This window comes from Argentina silus (assembly GCF_951799395.1).
Source record: "Argentina silus genome assembly, chromosome: 11".
Classification (NCBI taxonomy): Eukaryota; Metazoa; Chordata; class Actinopteri; order Argentiniformes; family Argentinidae; genus Argentina; species Argentina silus.
In genome coordinates, this window is record NC_139665.1 from 16,349,997 (window position 1) to 16,369,794 (window position 19,798).

At 49.3% G+C, this 19,798-nt stretch overlaps 1 protein-coding gene across 2 annotated transcripts in view; it reads left to right on the top strand.

Annotated features, from left to right (window-relative positions):
- Nucleotides 1-496: 496 nt before the first annotated feature.
- The window catches only part of ash1l (ash1 (absent, small, or homeotic)-like), a 30,862-nt gene continuing 11,560 nt past the window's right edge, over nt 497-19,798 (top strand). For both annotated transcript variants that reach the window (XM_083680378.1, XM_083680379.1), the window contains exons 1-12: nt 497-614; nt 1,647-1,743; nt 5,586-6,402; nt 7,363-11,881; nt 13,593-14,349; nt 14,530-14,706; nt 14,921-15,015; nt 15,903-15,976; nt 16,141-16,186; nt 16,433-16,541; nt 17,845-18,051; nt 18,382-18,528. In XM_083680378.1, coding sequence (XP_083536504.1) covers nt 5,797-6,402; nt 7,363-11,881; nt 13,593-14,349; nt 14,530-14,706; nt 14,921-15,015; nt 15,903-15,976; nt 16,141-16,186; nt 16,433-16,541; nt 17,845-18,051; nt 18,382-18,528 — 6,737 coding nt within the window. In that variant the 5' untranslated portion in view covers nt 497-614; nt 1,647-1,743; nt 5,586-5,796. The remainder of the gene's footprint in view (nt 615-1,646; nt 1,744-5,585; nt 6,403-7,362; nt 11,882-13,592; nt 14,350-14,529; nt 14,707-14,920; nt 15,016-15,902; nt 15,977-16,140; nt 16,187-16,432; nt 16,542-17,844; nt 18,052-18,381; nt 18,529-19,798) is intronic.

Consider the following 19,798-nt stretch of genomic DNA (forward strand, 5'->3'; position numbering starts at 1 on the left):
GTTATAAATGTTATCTGGAATTTACATATGTTTGGATTGATCCTAACAGACAGACATCTCGCCTCCCACGGGAGTCTGGATACTTCGATCATTGTGGGTAAACATTGCCACAAGCGCACGCAAACATTCCTTTGCTCATGCAAGGTTTTCAAATACGCTTCAAATGCTATTGCAGACGGAGAGAGAGAGAGTTATGTGAAAGTTGAATCTCATAATTGTTCATTTGATGTGTAAAATGACACTGTCTGCTACTGCAGTTCATCGTTTTTCTTTTCAATATAATGAGAGGTGAAAATACGGTTAGGCCTGTCTGGGCGCATTTTGCGTAACGGCTCATGGGAGAAAGTGGCCAGTACAGTAGTACCGTGCGACATCTGCCCTCTTCCCTCCCCTCAATTCGTCCTCCTCCCCCCGTTACCCGTCTCCTTCCCTCCCACCCTCCCTCCCTCTGTGACTGAGTGAGAATGCCCGTGTTGTACTGACAGAAACGATACGGGCTTAGCAGACATGGAGGCCCGATTAATGAGAATGGCCCATTCGGATACGTCTCGGCTCAGCTAACGCCTGGAAGAAGAGTACAGTAGCGTTTGGAGATATCACGGATACTATTTGATGTGAGGAAAAAAACAGGGCGAGGGAGAAGAAATAGAGGGAGATCCATTTCGGGACTCTGTTGATTCAACGCAGCCGCCATTTTGTTGACAGTTCGTGTTTTTTTAATAACGTACACAGCGCTGCATTTATTATTTTGTTTAATACAAAGGCCTATATCTGCACCGCTGTACGCAGTGAGCTGTTTTAATGTTAAATTTATCTTTACTCAATCGACAAAAGAAAAGGCATCGCTGAACTAGTTGGCTCGCGAGCTTGCTAAACAATATTGCATCGCTAGCCGTCATAGCTTGAAAGCTAGCACGAGTCGCTTCTCGAATATGACAGGACAGGTTATGCAGTTATCATCGGGAGCCGTTTTTATTATTCATCTACTTAATACAATTAAACAGAGATAAACACATTGTGTAACGTAGTTTAATGTGTTATCACTAATTCACAGTTAACAGCCACGTCGCTAGAAATTGGGCTAAGTTATCACTAGCTATAAGGTAATCCAGATGATTAGCTAACGTTAGCAAGCGAGGGCCATTGCATTGATACAATAATATGTAGCGAGCACCTCGGTTATTATTGGACGAACTGTTAGAAAATAACGTCGTCCCACAATGAATTGATTGTGTCAAGTGGCTGTGCAATCCTTGATACTTTGTTGCCTCTCTCCATAGATTGTCATTAGTATTGGAAACAATTTAACATGAACGCATATGACCCACGTATTCGCATCTGTCTAACAACTTTCTCTATTTTGTTAGCCAGCTAGGTAGCAATATTTTCTCTTGAAAGAAACATCCCCCTGTGTCTTAGGACGTTGGATGGGGTCACACTGTTTACCTAGATTATCATGCAGACACTTTTTTTTACTACACAAATCAAAAGAAGATGTGTCGACCTATGCAGTTGTTACAAATGTTATACAATTTTGTTACGTTTTTCTGATATGTCAAAATTAATAATTTGCGTGCAAATGGAATCGGATAGGTTCTAGCTATGATTTTGACATTTCTCTCATCTTTGCGTTTTTGGCAAATCAGCAGTTGGAACATAAATACTGTGGCCACCATGTTGATGCGCACGAAGGGAGGATTTCGATCCAAATAATGTGAGCACCGTTTTTGGACTCTAACGAAGGTGAGTAGATTAATGTTGTTAGCTAAATAACCACAGATTGAGATTTGCTGATTATTGCTGTTGACACTATAAATCATTATGATTTTTATTTATTATGCAATATGTATTTGTGCCACAACCCCCCCACCCATATAACGCATGATGTTCTGACATTCTTGCACGAGGTGATTTTATAGTAAAGCGGTGTTCGATTACAGCGCATGTAGTTTTCGCAATGATATCGTCGCAACGGTAATTATATTTTTGATATGATAGACAGCAATATATGCAACAACTATGATAATATAAAGTCATATACTAATATTGATAAAGATCGATATGATTTATAGCGCAATTAGTGACAGTATCTGTGGATGAATCGTACCAGTACAGTATATCTGATTCAATGAGAGCCTCAAGTGTGACTGTAGCGAGATGTACAACAAACTACTATTTGGCTTCTTGATAATAGCACCTGTGTATGATTTACCTCCGCAAATAACGTGCAGGTATTCCAGACAGGATGAGACTCTTGTCCTCAGTAATTGATGCATACATTATTACTGTGCGTGCAAGTGCATCCAACGGGATGATTGATCTCGGGGGCACGCTGCCTCCCGTGAAGGACCTCTAGCAAAAAATTCAAATGAACTAGTTTTGGCCTGATGCAACTGTTTGGCCTGATGCAACTGGAACCTGCCACTAATCACGTTTCTTAACAAATCGCAAACAGTTTCATATTGTCCCATTGGTTGATAGTCTGTTGATAGTCCGTCTCTCAACACATAGGTCGAGATAGAGGTAGATGATCTTAACTTCTGATGGTTGTGGTTGAGGTTTGGTCTAATTGTAAGAGATTCGTCTAGGTTAACACCCAGGGAATTGTTTCTGAAAATGACGAAGATGCACAGCAATATGTGATGAGTCAGCAGCTGCTGCTGGTTTCATAATGAATCGTTTAGTGATCGTTTCTGTAGTCCTCCTGTGCATGCCACCGAGGCTGGTTTCTCTAGTATGCTTGTCCACTGGCTAAAGGGAAATCAGCAGTTATGAACAACGTGTGCAAAAGTGAGAGGGGAGCTAAGGAGGGAGGGAGTTAGGGGAGGGGAGTGAGCATAAACTTGTTTACTATGTTCCAGTTGCACTGTATTCCTTGGTCCTTGTCAGGCCATCAAGCAATTCTTTCCCGCTTATTCAGTTTTTCTGGTGGCATTTCTCCTGCTTCACTACTGAACCCAGGTATGCAGGCGATGTAGACATTAGCACTGTGTTGATAAGATGTAAAACAGACAATGTGTGCTAAATTGATTACCCTTATTGGCCACAATTAATGGGGTTAAGCGATTATAACACCAACTTCTTAACTCCATATATATGTCTGTTTCTAGTAAGTGCAGTGTTATTACACGGGTATAGGGACAACTTAATGTAAAGTGTTATCCATATACTTTAGTTTTCATTAGTAATGGTCTTTTAATGTTTTACCCATAAGTACAGCTTTATTACACAGATATAGGGACAACTTAATGTAAAGTGTTACCCATATATTTCAGTATTCCTTAGTAATGGTCTTGGAATGTACTGTCCTGAGACAACACCAAACTGTCCCACCAACCAGAGAGAGCCTTGAGAGAGAGTGGAAGCACAGCAGATGATACATAAAACAGTGCCTCATGTCAGTAAAGATGATTTTTTACTAAATCTAGAGATTGAACTTATATAGGTCTAATTTGCAGAGAGAAATTAGTCTCTTGAGTCAGTATGTTTAGAAATAGGCCTACTCAACAGAAGAGCCATAATTCTGATGGAGTGGATAACCTTGTTAGACTGTGAGAATAGGATAGGCTTCATGTTTTGACTCACTCCGGTCTTGAGTCAGTAGTCATTTACATAGCGTGCTACAGCAGCTTATTTTTGGCATAGCTGCGTGCAGATCAGCGGAAGCGACATAATGAATATGCACATAGTACCACTTGAAGCAGCTTGATCAGAACTAAGAGGGAGGGATTGTCACTGAGTGAGGGAAGGACAGGGGAGGGGGGGGGGGTGGTTTGAGGGAGGGAGGGGGAGTTGAAATGTGTTTTCGATTAGGAGGAACACAGTGACTCTGTTGCTGGAGCTTTCCAACTGAGTGAAGGGAGAGAGAAAAGGTAGAAAAGGAGAGAGGGAAGGAGATGGATGGAGTGCAGGGAGAAAAGAGGGAGGTGTGATTTGAGTTTGGTATGTGTAATTGGGGGAGTCTGGTGGAGTTTGAGGTGAGTAATTGAAGTAAACATAGAAAAGGGGGCGTGGGGAAGTTCAGGCAAGACTCCAAGTCCTGGACTGCAGTTACAGTGATCCCTCCTCAAACAATAATCCCAAAACAATTGATATTATGAGCTTCTGAACCATTGTCAACGTTTAGACTGTTTCGTATTATATCTGATGTCTCGGATTTGTATTGGACTTTCCTTAGGCACGTTCGACTCCACTAAGTGACTCCTCTATTGCTCTCTGCCACAGTAGAGCACACAGAAACCCGTTAGTGCAAGCAGCACGCCACTTCTCTCTCTCTCTCTCTCTCTCTCTCTCTCTCGCTCATTCTCGTTCATTCTCATTGGCCGCTGTGTCGGGGGCTGGGAAAGGCGGCCGGATCCTCTGTCTCCCAGAGGGCCCAATGTGCTGAGGTCACAGTTCTGAATCGCCTCCAAATGACTTCACCCGGAGAAAGCACCTGCTTAGGGCGAACCCGCATTAAATCACTCAATGGCCGTTGGGAGCAGCAGACGATTTCTCTCCTCATACAGTACACAGGGCGTCCTCTGAGAATACAATTAGTTAGGAACATTGCCTTGCCGCACCGTGCCTTCTGAGCAATTACACATAGCTTAGCCTCTCGACGACAGACTCAGAGCACTCCGCACACTCCACACTCCAGAGTCTGTCAAACATATTGCTCAATGGTAACTGAGAGGTCATAAGTGGGTGGGTGGTTGATGTTCAAAATGAAATTACTGAGAAGTCGTGGCACCAATCAGATATCACAAGCGACCACATCCTGTTTTAGGATTAAAAACTACAAACAAGCTTTTTGTTTTTAGACTGTTGGACATGCCCATCGCTAACTTCTAACTGACTAGTTAGCTTCATAAACAACTCCAAAACAACAGCATGGGGGTGGGTGGAAGCTTCCTCAGGCTCAATAGAATTTCATTCTCTGTGTTCAAAGAAAATCCAGTAATTTTTTGGGGTCTCCATCTCAGAATTCCAATATAAGGAACACAGGCATTGTGTGAGATATATCACCTGTGAAAAGAGGGTACACATAACTAGGCTACACTTTCACTAAAACTAATGACGTAGCCTTGGGGGGCTCATTTAGAAGCTTGATGGCTCATTTAGAAGCTTATCAAAGCACCAAAGCACCTTTTGGGTGGGGGTGTGGTGGTGGTGTGGTTTGAACGCTGAGCTGTCTGGACCCTGGACCTGGAGGGGTAGGGGTTGTAGTTCTCAGGTGAACAGCTATAATTGAGTCCTTGAGCACAGGACTACACCTCTCCTTTGTCAGAGAGACACCAAGCTGTGTAAATAGGTCACGGATTGTTGGAGGCTGTTAAGGACGAGCACATCATAAAAAGTCACCTAGGATGAAGGACAGTTGCTAAGCAAATAGATGACAAAAAAATGGCCTCACGTCTGTATCGTCTCCCACCCTCATTTATTATGGGATGTGATTTAGGACAGCCTGTTCTGCAATGCAGTGTTTGAGATGTCATTGTTATGTGCATGTTTTTGTTATTACTCTTGACTAATGGAGAACTCTTGTCTTTCTTTACCACTCCCCTCCCTCCCCTACCCATCCCTACCTATCATTATCTCTACAGCTCGAAGGACAGAGAAAGAGGGCTGGACAACCAGGAAGAGAGGATAGCCACCACCAAACAAGGATTGCTTTTCAGTCTCACCATTATCCCCCTCCCCCTTTCCCCCCTTCACCCCCATCCCACCTCCTTCTGGACCACTGCCTTTCCCTAACAACTGTACCTGGCGTCTAAAACATCCCTCCCTAGTCGCCCCTCACCCCCTAAATCTCTGATGGATCAGAGGACTCAGGGGGGGCCTGCTACTCCACCCCCCCTCCCCACCACCGCTCCCCCAGGGGAGCGAGAGAAGGAGGGAGGGGGTGGGAAGAAAGAAGAGGAGGAGGAGAAGAAAAAGAGGGAGAAGGAGAGAGAGTCCCAGTCCCAGACTGATCCCAGTGGTAGTACGGGAGGTGGGTCAGGTGACCTGCAGCAGCAGCAGCAACAGCAGCAGTCGCCCCAGTTTTCAGTCAAGGAGAGCAGCTTCTCTGAGGGCAATGTAAAACTCAAGATCGGCCTGCAGGCCAAGCGCATGAAGAAGCCCCCCAAGATCCTGGAGAACTACGTGTGTCGCCCAGCCTTCAGGGCAACCGTGAGGCACAGCGGGCGCGGAGGAGGCGGGCGAGGGAGCCGTGGAGGAGTGACAGGCGACGGAGTGGGCAACCAGACTCGGAGCCCCCCACATGGCAGGGAAAGGGAGCCGAGTCCTGGCATCAACAGACCCACCCCACCGCCTTCGTCTCCCTCCCCTGCTGCCGCTGCCCCAACTCCTCCTCCACCTAACGCTCCTCCCTCTACGACTTCACCCTCCCCGGTGAATGGGAGTGCTCCAGCTAAAAGGGTAAGCAAAGCTTGTATTAGGATCCTTCTGATTAAAAAAACATATTCCTGTCAAAGAAGGAATCCAAACAAGTAAAGAGACTATTAGGAATTGCGCAAGAGGTGTCTGGCTTTGGACTCTGCCAAAAAAAAGACTAAGCAATACGTACAGCCAGTACACAGTTCCGAGAGCCTTTGCAGCTTTTCTTCCTGTTGTAAAAATCATGAATGGTATTTTTCACTTTCATATATTTTTTATTATATTTCAATCAATCCTTTAGGATCTCTGTGGTGCATGCTCTATTTTCTCTTCCATTCGCTCACTCTATTCCAGCCTGTCTCCCCCCCAACCTTCCACTGCTCCCCCCCCCCTCTCTCTCTCTTCTCTCTCCTCTGTGCCTGTGTGACTGTGTGTCCTCTCCTCCCCCCCGCTGCATCCCTCTGTTCATCTCTCCCTCACTGTCCCCAGTCTGACCCTGATAAGTGTTATTGAGTTGAGAGGATCTTTCCCTCTGGGCAAATCTGGGAAGCAGTAGTGGACAGAAAATCCCATCAATGAACTGCAATTTACGCAGGGATAAACAAAACCTCATTGGATTTGTTGTAGGTCTAAGTTCGCTGATTGACAGGGTTTATGCTCAGACGCTGAAGTATGTATGTGTTGGTCAAACGTGATTGTTTGTGTGGTTTGGGTTATGTTTAACATGAAGTTGCCCTTATACCTGTGTAGTAGTGCTGCTCTAGTATATCTACTGCAGTGATAACATTCTATTAACATGTTGTTAAGCCCAATTTTTGGGCCAACATTTCTGTTCTAGATATTTGTCTTTGTAGGTTCACTTTTGCTTTCGACAAGGAGTGAAATTATACTTAGAAAAGGTGGAATGTTTAGTAAAACATGCCTATCCCTAGATAGATATGTGCCTTTTCATTGCTTTATTATTCCGTAATCTTATTTCTTGTGTGTTTTAATTCTCTGCAGGGTCCCCCAAAGCTGGCCTGTAAGTCCGACGGGGCAAAGTCGGACACGAAAACCCCTGCCTCCATGGAAAGACCCCTCAATCTTCACAGACCTGTTGGAGAGGGCAAAATGCACCCCTCTGGGAAGAAAACACCCACTCCGCAAACCAACCCCACAACATCCTCTCCTTCCCCTCCGGCCCCCCCACCACAGGAACCCAGCATGGAAGGAGGCCTTACCAAACTCCCCCAGTACACATACAACAGCGAGAGCCAGAGGGAGAAAGACAGGGGGGGTGTCCCGAGCTGGGGCACACCAACGGTCACTGAGAAGTTAGCCCAGCTCATTGCCACCTGCCCACCCACAAAGTCAACCAAGGTTAAACCGCCCAAAATGCCTCCCTCTGCAACCCTCACCAACTCAAGCTTTATGGCCCCCACCCCAAAGCAGCGAGATAGAGCGATGGCCAACAGAGCCACCTATTCCAGAGCACTTCACTTAGCCCCGCCCCCTCCTGTCTCGCGCCCTCCCGGACGTCCCTATGGCTCTCGGAACAAAGACAGTATTATGGATAAGTTACCCACCCCGCCTAGGAAAGAGGAGGTAGATGGGGCTGGGAAGTCTAGCAACAACATCAACATCAACAACAACAACAACAGCAACAGCAACAGCAGCAGCAGTCGCAGTAACAGCCCTGCGCTAACCTACGCCAACAGCCGCCTGGCAACCACCTCAAAGGACAACAATGACAACAACAATAATGGCGTCAAGCCACAGTCACGTCTCACTCACTGCCCGCCCCACTCCTCCTCCTCCTCCTCCTCCTCCTCCTCCTCGTCTTCCTCATCTTCCTCATCTTCCTCCTCCTCACCTCCTCGTCTGTGTCCCTCCTCCTCAGAGCAGAGGACGGGGAGTGCGGGGAGCCGCCAAGGCTCCCCTGCCTCTCAAGGACACCATGCGAGAGACAGCCAATCACAGGCAGAGGAGAGTAGCGAGAGGGAGAGGGAGCAGGAGCGAGACGGACCGAGAGACTTAACCAAATGCCTTCCTCCTTCTTCATCATCATCATCAGGAAAGCAGGAGGGGAAGGACAAGGGTGCGAGAGTGGAGAGGGGGAAGAGCTCCAGCCCCAGCAAACGCAGTCCCAACCGGGACAGGGATGGCCGCTCCAGCGGGAGTGGGAGTGGCAGTGGAAGTGGGACCTCCAGTCCCCCACATTCTGTGAGACGGACAGTCTCGCCTCCAGAGCCTGCTGGTGACAGCTCGCCCCTTCCTCTCAGAGACGAGTCCCCGGAGACGGACCCAGGGTCCCCCCCTGAGCAGGACAGCAAGCCTCTGAAGAAACGGCGGGGAAGAAAGCCCCGTTGGACACGAGTTGTCAACAGGACACAGAGGGCGGGCCAGGACAGCCCCACTGACCAGCTCAAAACCACCATGCCTTTATCCTCCAGCCTGGATACACCCCCACCCATACGTAGGCCTGTAGGACGGCCCCCCAACCCCAATAAGGTCACGCAACCTGCAGTGTCACAGCTCTTCCCTCCCCCAGCCAGGAAAAGGGGCCGACCCAAGTCTAAGATGCCCAGGCTAGATGCCCCTACCCGGGGACGCCCCCCTCACAAACTGGCCCCTTCCAAGGTGTTCTCGTTACTCAAGTCTAAAGAGGAGCAGGACCCCCCTGTGCTTCACCCAGAGGTAGATCTGAATCCTCCCAAACCCATTCCCAGGAAACGGGGTCGACCCAAACGTCTTCCCCCAACCCTTCCACAGGAGGGCCAGCCTCCCACCCTTGCACCTGAGGCCGGGAATGCAGGAGACAAACGCTTCCACAACAAGGGGAACGGCCAGCTCATCATGAAAACCATCATAGGCAAGATCAATAAGATGAAGAGTGTCAAACGCAAACGGATCCTCAGTCAGATCCTGCTCGGCCCAGGCTCTGGCCCAGAACAGGAGGCCCCTAGAGGGACCAGCAGTGGGGTGGTGGGCACCGTGGCCGCAGCAACACAGTCTCTATCTTCCCTGGCCGCCTCTTTCGGGGGTAAACTGGGACCCCAGATAAACGTAAGCAAAAAGGGGACGATATACATGGGTAAGAGGAGGGGTCGCAAACCTAAATTGTCAATGAACCCCTCATCGGCAGCTCCGACACCTCCCCCTGAACCTTTCCTGTCCCCCAACACCACGTCCCCACTCCATCACCACCACCAGTCCCAGTCCCAACAGCAGCACCATCTCCCTGGCTCCGAGGTGTTCCCCTCACCCTCCCTCTCCCAGTCCAGTGGAGGCCAGAGTCCCATCAGTGACGCCAGCTTTGTGGAGCCAGGCTCTGTGCACTTCCTGACTCACCCGCACTGCAGCCACTCCCACCATGGCCACCACTCGTTCCCCTTCCCGCCCCCGACATTCTCGGCCCCCTCCCCTCGCACCCTTGCCCCGCTGGGCTCCTCCTCCGCTGCTGTGGCAGCGGCCCAGAAGAAGTCGTCGTTCCGTGGGTACCACCACCACCACCATCATTACAGGCAGCACTACCACTACCGTAAGCTCTCCCCCCCCAGACCTCTCCACCCCACCTCCCCTGCTCCCCTCAGTGAGCTGAAGGAGGCCACGCCCTCGCCCGTCAGTGAGTCTCATAGCGAGGAGACGGTGCCGAGCGACAGCGGCATAGGGACAGACAACAACAGCACCTCCGACCGGGGCGAGAAAGCTGGAGGAGCCGGCGGTCTGGGTGGCGTGGGGATGCCACCCGGGATGGCGAGCGGGTTGCTCATGCCTGGCGTCATGGGTTCAGCCGTGGGGGTCGGGGTTGGGGTCGGCGTTGGGGGGCTCAACCCCCGCGGGAGAAGACGGCACTCCTCCTCCGTGTTGCTGGAACACCCCTCCCCTTCCCCGTCGCCCCTGGGGACAAGGTCATCGCCAGACCCGCGCGGAAGACCCCACCCGGCGGCTCCGCCCTCGGCGCTGGTCGGGCACAAAGAAAAACACAAGCACAAGTGCAAACGCCGCAGCCATGGTTGCCCGGGCTACGACAAGCTGAAGAGGCAGAAGCGCAAACGCAAGAAGAAGTACCTGCAGCTGCGCTCCCGTCGGCAGGATCCGGACTTCCTGGCCGAACTGGACGAGATCGTGGTGAGGCTGAGCGAGATCCGGATAGCGCACCGCACACCGGCGCTAAGACTGGGCAGTGGGCTGGGGATGGCTGGTGGAGCAGGAGCGCCGGGTAGGGTGCCAGGAGTGGCTGGCAGAGCTAGTGGTGCCATAGGAGGTGCCGGTGGCCCTCCTCCGCACCATTACCTGCACAGGGACCTCCTCCCCACCATCTTCAGGATCAACTTCAGCGGCTACTACTCCCCCCACCCAGCGTATCCCTGTGACTCCCTGCATTATGTCCGCAAGCCGGACCTGAAGAAGAAACGTGGACGTCCTCCTAAGCTGAGGGAATCCATGTCAGATGTGCCCTTCGTACACGGGCTCGGGTTCCCGCTCTCTAGCGGCGGGTTCTACCACCCGTCCTACGGCGTTCCCTATTCTTCCAGTCCCCTGGGGTTGGGTTATTACAGAGGTTACCCCCCAGCTAGTGCCCTGTACCCGCACCCCCATCACCAGTCCCCCCACTCAGCCCCCTCCCACCACTCGCATCACTCCCCGTCATTCCCCGCGGCCCCTCCCCCCTCCTACGTGCACCACCACCACCCCTCCCACCTCCTCCTCAACCCTTCCAAATTCCACAAGAAGAAACACAAGCTGCTGAGGCAGGAGTTCCTGGGAGGGGGCAGGTCCCCCGTGCTATACCCGGCTATGTCCTCGGAGTTGTCCTTCGGTTGGCATCACAAACACAAACACAGACACAAACACAGGGAGCGCTGCGCCGAGGAAGACGGGGAAGAGGGCGGCCGAGGAGGAGGAGGCGGAGCGGGAGCGGAGAGCGGGGTCCCGGGAAGGGGAGAACGAGCGGGAAGCAGCGGAGGGATGTCAGAGTCTCTCCAGCACTGCCGGTTCGGACGAGACTCCACCCCTAACGCCAGTGCCAACAAACAGGCCACCGCCAACTCGCCATCGTCATCCTCCTCTTCCTCAGCAGAGAGGTTCAAGCGTAAAGAGACCTCCCTCTCCTGCCTTGGCCCCTCCCGGCTAGCCCTGGGCAGTGGGACGAGGGGCCACCACCCAGTAGAGTCCTGGTTCAGGATGGGCAGCTCCGACGCAGACTACGCTATGCTCTCCCGTAACCCCGCGGCGTCCGGCCAGGGCCCCTTCACAGACGGACAGGCTGACGACCCGGCCGGCTGCTCAGACAGCGAGGAGGAAGAGGAGGAGGAGGAGGAGGAGGAGGAGCCTCTCTCCCCCACGGACGAGACGGACCCCAACTCCCAGGAGCCCCCGCACCACACCAACCTGTTTGCATCAGCCCTTACACGCACCTCATTGAGGGGGGCCCGAGGCAGGAAGGGGGGGGGCTCGGAGAGTGCCGCCAACTTCTCCTCCCGCATGGACCGGACGCTGAGGAAGGAGCGCTCCACGTCGGCGGAGAGGAGAGAGACGGGTGAGTCACAGTCAGGGGCTTCTGTTGAACTTAGGGAGAGATGCTGGGAATGGGCTACACAGAACCAGTGTCTAAAGTAATGGGAATCATTCATTGGGAGTTGTCAGGCCTATTTTACATTGATGGAAATGACTTTGAAAGCATTATGTCTCTGTGCTATTTATAGCTCAGAATTTGATTTCCTGTAACATGAAATGTTTCTTTTGTACTTTGGAATTCGACCTAAATTTAATTTGACATTGTCGAAGGTTGAATGGTGCACCACATTCATTTTTCCAAAAATAGTTACCTTCTGGCTTGGATTGCCTCAAGAATTCTCTGTGGTTAGATATGATTGGATGATTTCCTCTTAGTTCCCTTGCCTGGCACAACCCTAGTGAAACTGGCATGACGAGCGTGCCATTAGCGACTGTATTTATTCCAGGGTATCCAGGCAGTGACCTTTACAAAAGCCACCATATGGCAGAGCGAGCCGGGAGCCTCTCAATGTGTCTTTTTTAAAATCCCTTGAAAAGACACAATGACATCCCCTGTACATCCACTGGCCCTGACATTAGATATCCCTAAGCAATGATTAAGGGCTTGGCAGCAAAACACCCGTAATGACTTAAACTATCCTGCTTTGTGTGTGGTTGTCATTGTATGATTCCTAGCTAGGCTTTTACTGTGGATGCTCTACTTCTGAAGGAATACGTGCTCTGTGATATTTGTACAGGCAGGGTTTTCTGTTGTAGGCTATATCTGGTAGGCTAGCCGCTAGATGTTCCCATCAAAAGCCCTCATACTTAAAAGCTTTGCTCTGTCTTATCCCTTGGTACACACCGCACCTGCACTCAGCTAATATTGCTGAACAGGGAAGATGGAGTACTCTGTGTAATGATCCCGCTTCATCAAGCTGTCTGCCATTGACTGAGATAGATAGGCGTGGTGTGTGTGTGTGTGTGTGTGTGTGAGACAGAGAGAGAGAGGGTGTTTGCCGTGCGTGCGTGTGTGTGTGCCTGCATGCGTGCTTGTTTCTGTGTTTGCTGCGTGCTTGTTTCTGTGTTTGTTTCTGTGTTTGCTGCGTGCGTGCGTGTGTGCGTGTGTGTTTCTGTGTTTGCTGCGTGTGTGCGTACCTGCCTGCATGTGTGCTTGTTTCTGAGTTTGTTTCTGTGTTTGTTTCTGTGTTTGCTGTGCGTATGTGTGTGAAGGAGAGGAGGCACGCTCAGAGGAAGGTCCCTGGTGAGTGAGTGTGAGTTCACGGTGCAGTTTGAACCCAGTCAGGGTAATCCAGGATTAGCAGTCAGGACACAGGATCGGCCAGCGGTCACAATCTGACTGCACCATGGAGGATGGGGGGGCAAGAGGTCACATGCAAGAGTGTGAATGAGATGAGTGGAAGAAAGGACATAGAGAGAGAGAGAGAGAGAGAGTCCTTTTTAATGGCATATTGATACATTTCTTTTCAACTTGAAATTGAGTGATAGATCAAGCTTATCATGTAAGCTTGCGGACGATGCTGACATAGAAGTTTCCTCCTCCTAATAGCTCTTCTGACAGTTTCCTATCAGTTAGCTATTAGTAGGCTTCAATGTTTTATTGTGGGCCCTGATCTAGGACTAATCGTGGGTCTTGGATCATACATAATAATGACATTAGTGTCATGTTGCTGCTTGACTTTACACCATCTTCATGTTCACTCACCCCTCTCTCTCCATCTGTCTCTGCACAGGAGCTACGTCAGGTGTCCAGACGCGAGGTGCCCACTCTGCTGTCCCCGAGGGTTCCGAGGGGGGGTCCCTGCATCATCGGCAGCACCACCACCCCCACCCCCACCCCCACCACCCTCCCCTGTTCCACTCCCACGGCTCCTCCTCCTCCCACTGCAGCCATGACTCACCCCCCCAGGACTGCCGCCTGGACTCCTCCCCCACGCACCACTCCCACCGGGAGCAGCCGTCGAGCAAACACAGCCTGCACCACGTCAACAAGATCCTCCGCGCCAAGAAGCTGCAGAGGCAGGCGCGCACAGGCAACAACGTGGTCAAGAAGAGGGGCCCTGGACGTCCCAGGAAGCACCCGCTGCCCTCCCCGCCCCCCTCACCCCCTCCAACCGAAGTGACCCAGAGCAGGCACAGGGACCGTGGAGGAGGAGGAGGAGGAGGAGGAGGAGGAGGAGGAGGGGGGTCGGGGGGAAGAGCATGGGAGGGGGACACTGTGACGGACGCCATTGAGTCGGTGGTCCAAGGCCAGCGCAGGAAGGGCCAGAAGAGGAAGCACTGGGACAGAGATGGGGATGAGGAGGAGGAGGCGGAGGAGGAGGACCTGGAAGAGGATGAGGAGGGAGAGGGTGAGGAAGGAGAAGTACGGACAGTGGACAGAGAGGAGAATCTGGGAGGCCTAGGGATGAGGTCCAGAGCTGGGGGAGGAGGAGGAGGAGGAGGAGAGAGAGGCTGGCTCACGCAGGACGAGCTGCACCGCTTTCGCAGGTAAGCTGCTACTGCAAGGCTATGATGTGGCAGCTTAGCTTTCACTATGTGAATGTGGAGCACTGAGCTAGCATACTTTCACAGGAAAGCACTAATCTTAGAATTTAGCAGGCATACAGTATATAGAGGTGAAGTTACCAGCCCATCATCACTATAAACTGAGTCATGCTTCTATTTCAGTGCACTGGAGGGGAAGCCAGATGACCACGCCTCCCTGGAAAGTCTAGGCACCGTCGCCACTATGGAACAAGCTCCACCCATGCCTATAACCAGCCAACAGGAGAAGAGAGCAGCCAGGCCTCCAAAGAAGAAGTTCCAAAAGGCGGGGCTCTACTCTGATGTGTACAAGACTGCCGAGTGAGTGCCCCATGCAGACTCACACACAAATGCATGTACACCTGTTGGCCGTCGTACACTTGCCAACATTCATATAGGCTTAGTCATGAATGCCATCAACATTTATTAGAATGAGTATAAAGCCAGTAGGCCATTTATTGTATATTCGCGAACATTCATAAGAATCCGTGTGGAAATCTCACTCTCTGTTTTTGTCTTTGTGTCTCTCCTGTAGTCCCCGTAGCCAACTTCTGCAGCTAAAGAAAGAGAAGCTAGAGTACACTCCTGGGGAACACGAATATGGGCTTTTTCCTGCCCCCATCCATGTTGGTGAGTCTCTCCAAAGTGACATTGATGTGCGTTGCTCCTTTCCAAAAGTTGAACAAAATTCGGAGCGCATTGCCCAAAATAGGTGCGTCACTTTGGGGGCAGGAGTGTGCAAAACGCATCCTTCCCATTGAAAACAATGAGGAAAACGCATTGAAAAACATGTCCGGTAGACACAGCCCCTAAAGGATCCATGAATTATATATAATGTATAATATATACACTCACTGAACACTTTATTAGGTAACGCTATACTAATACTGGGTAGGGCCTCCCTTTGCTCTCAAAACAGCCTAAATTCGTCATGGCGTTGATTCCACAAGATGTTGGAAACATTCCTTTGAGATTCTGGTCCATGATGACATAATTGCATCATGAAATTCCTGCAGATTTTTCAGGTGCACTTTCAAGCTGTGAATCTCCCGTTCTACCGCATCCCAAAGGTGTTCTATTGGAATCAGATCCGGTGACTGGGAAGGCCACTGAAGAACACTGAACTCATTGTCATGTTCATGAAACCAGTTTGAGACGACTTTTGCTTTGCGACATGGTGCATTATCATGCTGGAAGTAGCCATTAGAAGATGGGTAAATTGTGGCCGTGAAGGGATGCACATGGTCAGCAACAATACTCAAATAGGCTGTAGCATTCAAGAGATGATTGATTGGTATTAACGTGTGCCAAAGTGTGCCAAGAAAACATTCCCCACACCATTACACCACTTCCACCATGAGAAGGTGTACAGGTGTTCCTAATAAAGTGTTTGTGAGTGTATATTAATAATATATTCATGTGTCTTAAATCTCAAGGACCTTCTCTCTATCTCATTCTTACCCATCCTCATTCTCTCCTTCTCTGCCCCCCCCCCTTCCTCCCTCCCTCTCTTTCAGGAAAGTACCTAAGGCAGAAACGTATTGATTTCCAGCTGCCTTACGACATCTTGTGGCTGTGGAAACATGACCAGGTGACCACTCTAGTCAAGTGCTAAATGAATGTTGTCCTGTTGAGTGTTGTCCTTCATAGTGGAGGGGGATGATGAGGAGGAGCTGGGCCTACATAAAGATATGTCTCTTTGAAGCTGTTGTGTGTGTTTGTGGGTTTTTTAACCATAGTTTGCGGTTGTTTCAGCTTAACAAGAGGCCTGATGTCCCCCTTTATAAGAAGATCAGATCAAGTAAGTGCCTACCTAAGATCAAGTCTTCTGAATGAATAGGACTATAACCACTCCAGACTCTATGACCCTGCTTTCCAAACATAGATTAGGCCTAATCCTAGGCAGCCAAATGAGATTCTCTATTGAAAGGGCAATTTAGTCCAGTCTTAACCTTTGTCTGGGAAACCGTCTCTACTTGTAGTGTGTTCAACCTATTAAGTGTATTGTCCCATGTGTTACCTAACCTGTGTAACCTGTCCATCTCAGACGTCTATGTGGATGTGAAGCCTGTCTCCGGTTATGAAGCCACTACCTGTAACTGCAGGCCCTCTGGGGACAGCCAGGAGAAAGGCTGCCTTGACGAATGCCTGAACAGGTACAGTGAAAACCTAGACATGGACATCCTTGATTCTCACATACCTGCCATAGTACCCTAGGTATTGTTAGATGTCATTTCAGCATAATGGAATTATCTGTTACATTCTTGGAAGCTGAAAGCATTTTCTCCAAACAGATTTGATTGATTTTATGAGTTTATTTACAGTGCCCTGCTTAAGTTTTTCGACAGTAAATAGTTTCTTCTTCTTTTGGCTGTATCCTCCAAAAGTTTGGATTTGAAATCAAACAATTAATATGTGGTTAAAGTAGAGATTGCCCACTTTTATTTGAGGGTATTTGTATAAATATTGGTTTCACCATTTAGAAACAAAATCTTTTTTATACATAGTCCCCCTATTTCAGACCACCAAAGGTATTTGGACATTTGGCTTGACGGGTGTTTCTGATTAGTCAGGTGTGTTCTGTCGCATAATTTGTTTGTCAGGCATAAGAGAGCTGTCAATGTCTAGTCTTGATTCTAGGCTTTGCATTTGGCTTTGCATTCTGCTATTGGTGTCTGTCAACATGAGGAACAAAGATGTGTCAATGAAACTCAAGGAAGCCATTTTTGGGCTGAGAAATCAGAAAGAAACTATCATAAACATATCCAAAACTTGCCAACAACAGTTTGTTTTTCATCCAAAAGAAGAAAAACACTGGTGAACTCCGCAATTGCAAACGGCCTGATAGGCCAAGGAAGACTTCTACAGTGGATGACCGAAGAATGCTCACCTTAATTAAGAAATGATGAAAGAAGAACACTCTCCAGGAGGTAGGCGTGAATATGTCAGAGACTACCATCCGCAGAAGACTTCACCAGCAGAGGCTACAGCGGCTGCACTGCAAGGTGCAAACCACTAGTTAGCCTCAAAACAACCTCAAAGCCTGCAGAGATTTGGAAAAAGTTATTGTGGACAGATGAGACAAAGATTAACATGTACCAGATGGCAAGAGGAAAGTTTGGAGAAAAAAAGGAGCTGCCCAAGATTCACAGCATACCACCTCATCTGTGAAACATAGTGTAGAGGGTGTTATGGTGTGGGCGTGTATGGCTGACACTGGAACTTGTTAACATGTCTTCATTGATGATGTAACTGCTGAAAGCAGCAGCTGAATTAATTCTAAAGTGTACAGAAACATCTTACAAGCAAATGCCTCCAAACTCATTGGACAGCACTTCCACCATACTTCTTCCACAGAGACCGCTCATCCCAACTCTCTCTCTCTCTCTCTCTCTCTCTCTCTCTTTCTATTAATCTGTGTCTGGGAAATTGACCCCCCCTTTTTTTTCTTCTTCTAAGGATGAGTTTTGCAGAGTGTTCCCCTGGCACCTGCCCCTGTAGGGAGCACTGTGACAACCAGCACATCCAGAGGCACGAGTGGGTGCAATGTCTAGAGCGGTTCCGTGCCGAAGGCAAGGGCTGGGGCATCCGCACCAAGGAGCCCCTCCGCTCTGGCCAGTTCATCATCGAGTACCTGGGAGAGGTCGTCAGCGAACACGAGTTCAGGTAATATAGAGATTGTAATGTGTACTAATTTATTTAGAATATGTTTTTAGGGCATTTCTGCTTTATTAGGATAGAGACAGTAGAGATTGACAGGAAGGATGGGAGAGAGAGGAGGGATGACATGCAAGATATGTGTCGAGGGTCGGAATTGAACCAGGAACCTTGCAATTATGTGGTATGCGTATTAGTGTGCTACGCCACTAAGCGCACCCATGTATACTCATGTATTAATGTGGACTGTGAAGTGTGTATCTGTAGGATGTATCAGAAGATATTATATTGTATCATGTCACATGACGCCCCCATCCTTCTGTCCACTCTCCCCTCTAGGAGTCGTATGATGGAGCAGTACTTTTCCCAGAGCGGTCACTACTGTCTGAACCTGGACAGTGGCATGGTGATTGACAGCTACCGCATGGGCAATGAGGCCCGCTTCATCAACCACAGCTGTGAACCTAACTGTGAGATGCAGAAGTGGTGAGTGCCAGAAGGGCCTTTACATTACCACAGGGCCGACCCAAACTGTGCTGTGCTGGCTTCAATCTTTTATTTAAATATGTTTTTAGGGCATTGCTGCTTTATTGGGATAGAGACAGTAGAGATTGACAGGAAGGATGAGAGAGAGAGAGGAGGGATGACATGCAAGACGTGTCGAGGGTCGGAATTGAACCAGGAACCTTGAGATTATGTGGTATGTGCGTTAGTGTGCTGCGCCACTAAGCGCCCCCAGCTTTGATCTTTTAATTTCAGCCTTGTCATTTCCAGCACTGTTACAGCAACTGTCTACTGTTAGAGCCGTAACCAGGCCAGCCCAGTACATCTCAGCTCGGTTCGGCCCTGTTGTGTAATAACGACACGTGGCATCAACTGAAACAAAGATTAGAAGAAGGGATGACGTTGTAACATCTAAAGAAAAAAAAGGTTGTTGCATGTTTCAGCTTTGTTATTTCCTGTGAAACCCTGTGAAAGTAGCAGGTGCAAACTCAACATGGATGCGTAAGCTTAGTAAATCTGTCTCTAAGCACGACTCTCATTAGTCTGGTTCAGTCACGATAACCTGATAACATCACCTGGGTTGGTTGGTGCTAGAGTTCAGACAGCTAAACGGTTTAAAGCTTTTCACTGAGATAAACCAATTTACCTAACCTCCAGACAGTCCCAGGATTGTGCCCTCAGCCAGTTTAGAGGGACTGCAGTCTGAACACCCTCTGGGGTTAAATGGTGGGTCTACGTGTTCAGTTGCTCTTTCATACATTACAACCAACCACAAAACACTAAAAGCTCAAATTAACTGAACGTGTCGACCCACCATTTAACTGCCAAATAATTCCGGAACACTCACTACCTAGAGTGCCAAGTTTTTTATGTGATGTTTACCTAGCAACAATATTTTGATTGGCTACAAAATGAAGCATCATAATTGCGTTTAATTGCATATGCGTTTTTGGTGAATTAAGTCACCCGTGGCACTCTAGAATGTTGACAATTTGGGAGAATTATTCACTCTCGGCACTAAATGAGTTAACTCCAGGGGGTCTCTCAGCAGACAGCTAATGACCTCTAAGACCAGACAGACAGACAGACACTTCTTTTCTCTCCCTGCCCTCCAGGAGAGTCCAGTCAGTTATCTAGGACACTGGTCCACCAACCGCTCTCCACACTCTCTGGTGTGCAGGGGAGGCTGGCTCAGGGGCCGGCCTGGAATAAGAGATTCTACAGGGATAGAACATTTTCATCGGCATGGAGA